The sequence below is a fragment of the Fulmarus glacialis genome, unplaced genomic scaffold, assembly GCF_000690835.1.
Source record: "Fulmarus glacialis isolate BGI_N327 unplaced genomic scaffold, ASM69083v1 scaffold30450, whole genome shotgun sequence".
NCBI lineage: Eukaryota > Metazoa > Chordata > Aves > Procellariiformes > Procellariidae > Fulmarus > Fulmarus glacialis.
Window position 1 is genome coordinate 2,698 of NW_009190075.1, and position 349 is coordinate 3,046.

The 349-nt window shown below is 51.3% G+C and overlaps 1 protein-coding gene across 1 annotated transcript in view; it reads left to right on the forward strand.

Annotated features, from left to right (window-relative positions):
• LFNG (LFNG O-fucosylpeptide 3-beta-N-acetylglucosaminyltransferase) overlaps positions 1-349 on the forward strand; it is a gene marked incomplete at its 5' end in the record, with an annotated part of 3,188 nt that overhangs the window by 1,990 nt on the left and 849 nt on the right. The window contains one exon of the mRNA XM_009584453.1: positions 1-60. Coding sequence (XP_009582748.1) covers positions 1-60 — 60 coding nt within the window. The remainder of the gene's footprint in view (positions 61-349) is intronic.

Here is a 349-nt window from a genome sequence, read left to right on the forward strand (position 1 = left end):
CTCTTCCACTCGCACCTGGAGAACCTCCACCAGGTGCCCAAGACGGAGATCCACAAACAGGTATCCCTGTCCTGATGCCCTGGGGTGGATGGAGGGGTTGGGATGGATGGTACCATCATCTGGTTTCATGTTGTCACCTAAAAATTGGGCATCACAGCTAAGATATTGATTGACTTGCTTCCAAAACATCAGCGGAGGAGGAAAGCCCCATCAGCCCATCCCTGTGGGGTGATGCAGAGCATGACCAGAGGCTGTGGGAAAAGGGGTGAATTTTGCAGCCCCCCCACCATGTCATAGAATCATAGAATAGAATCATAGAATAGATTGTCCTGGCCGGTAGCTTTGAAGG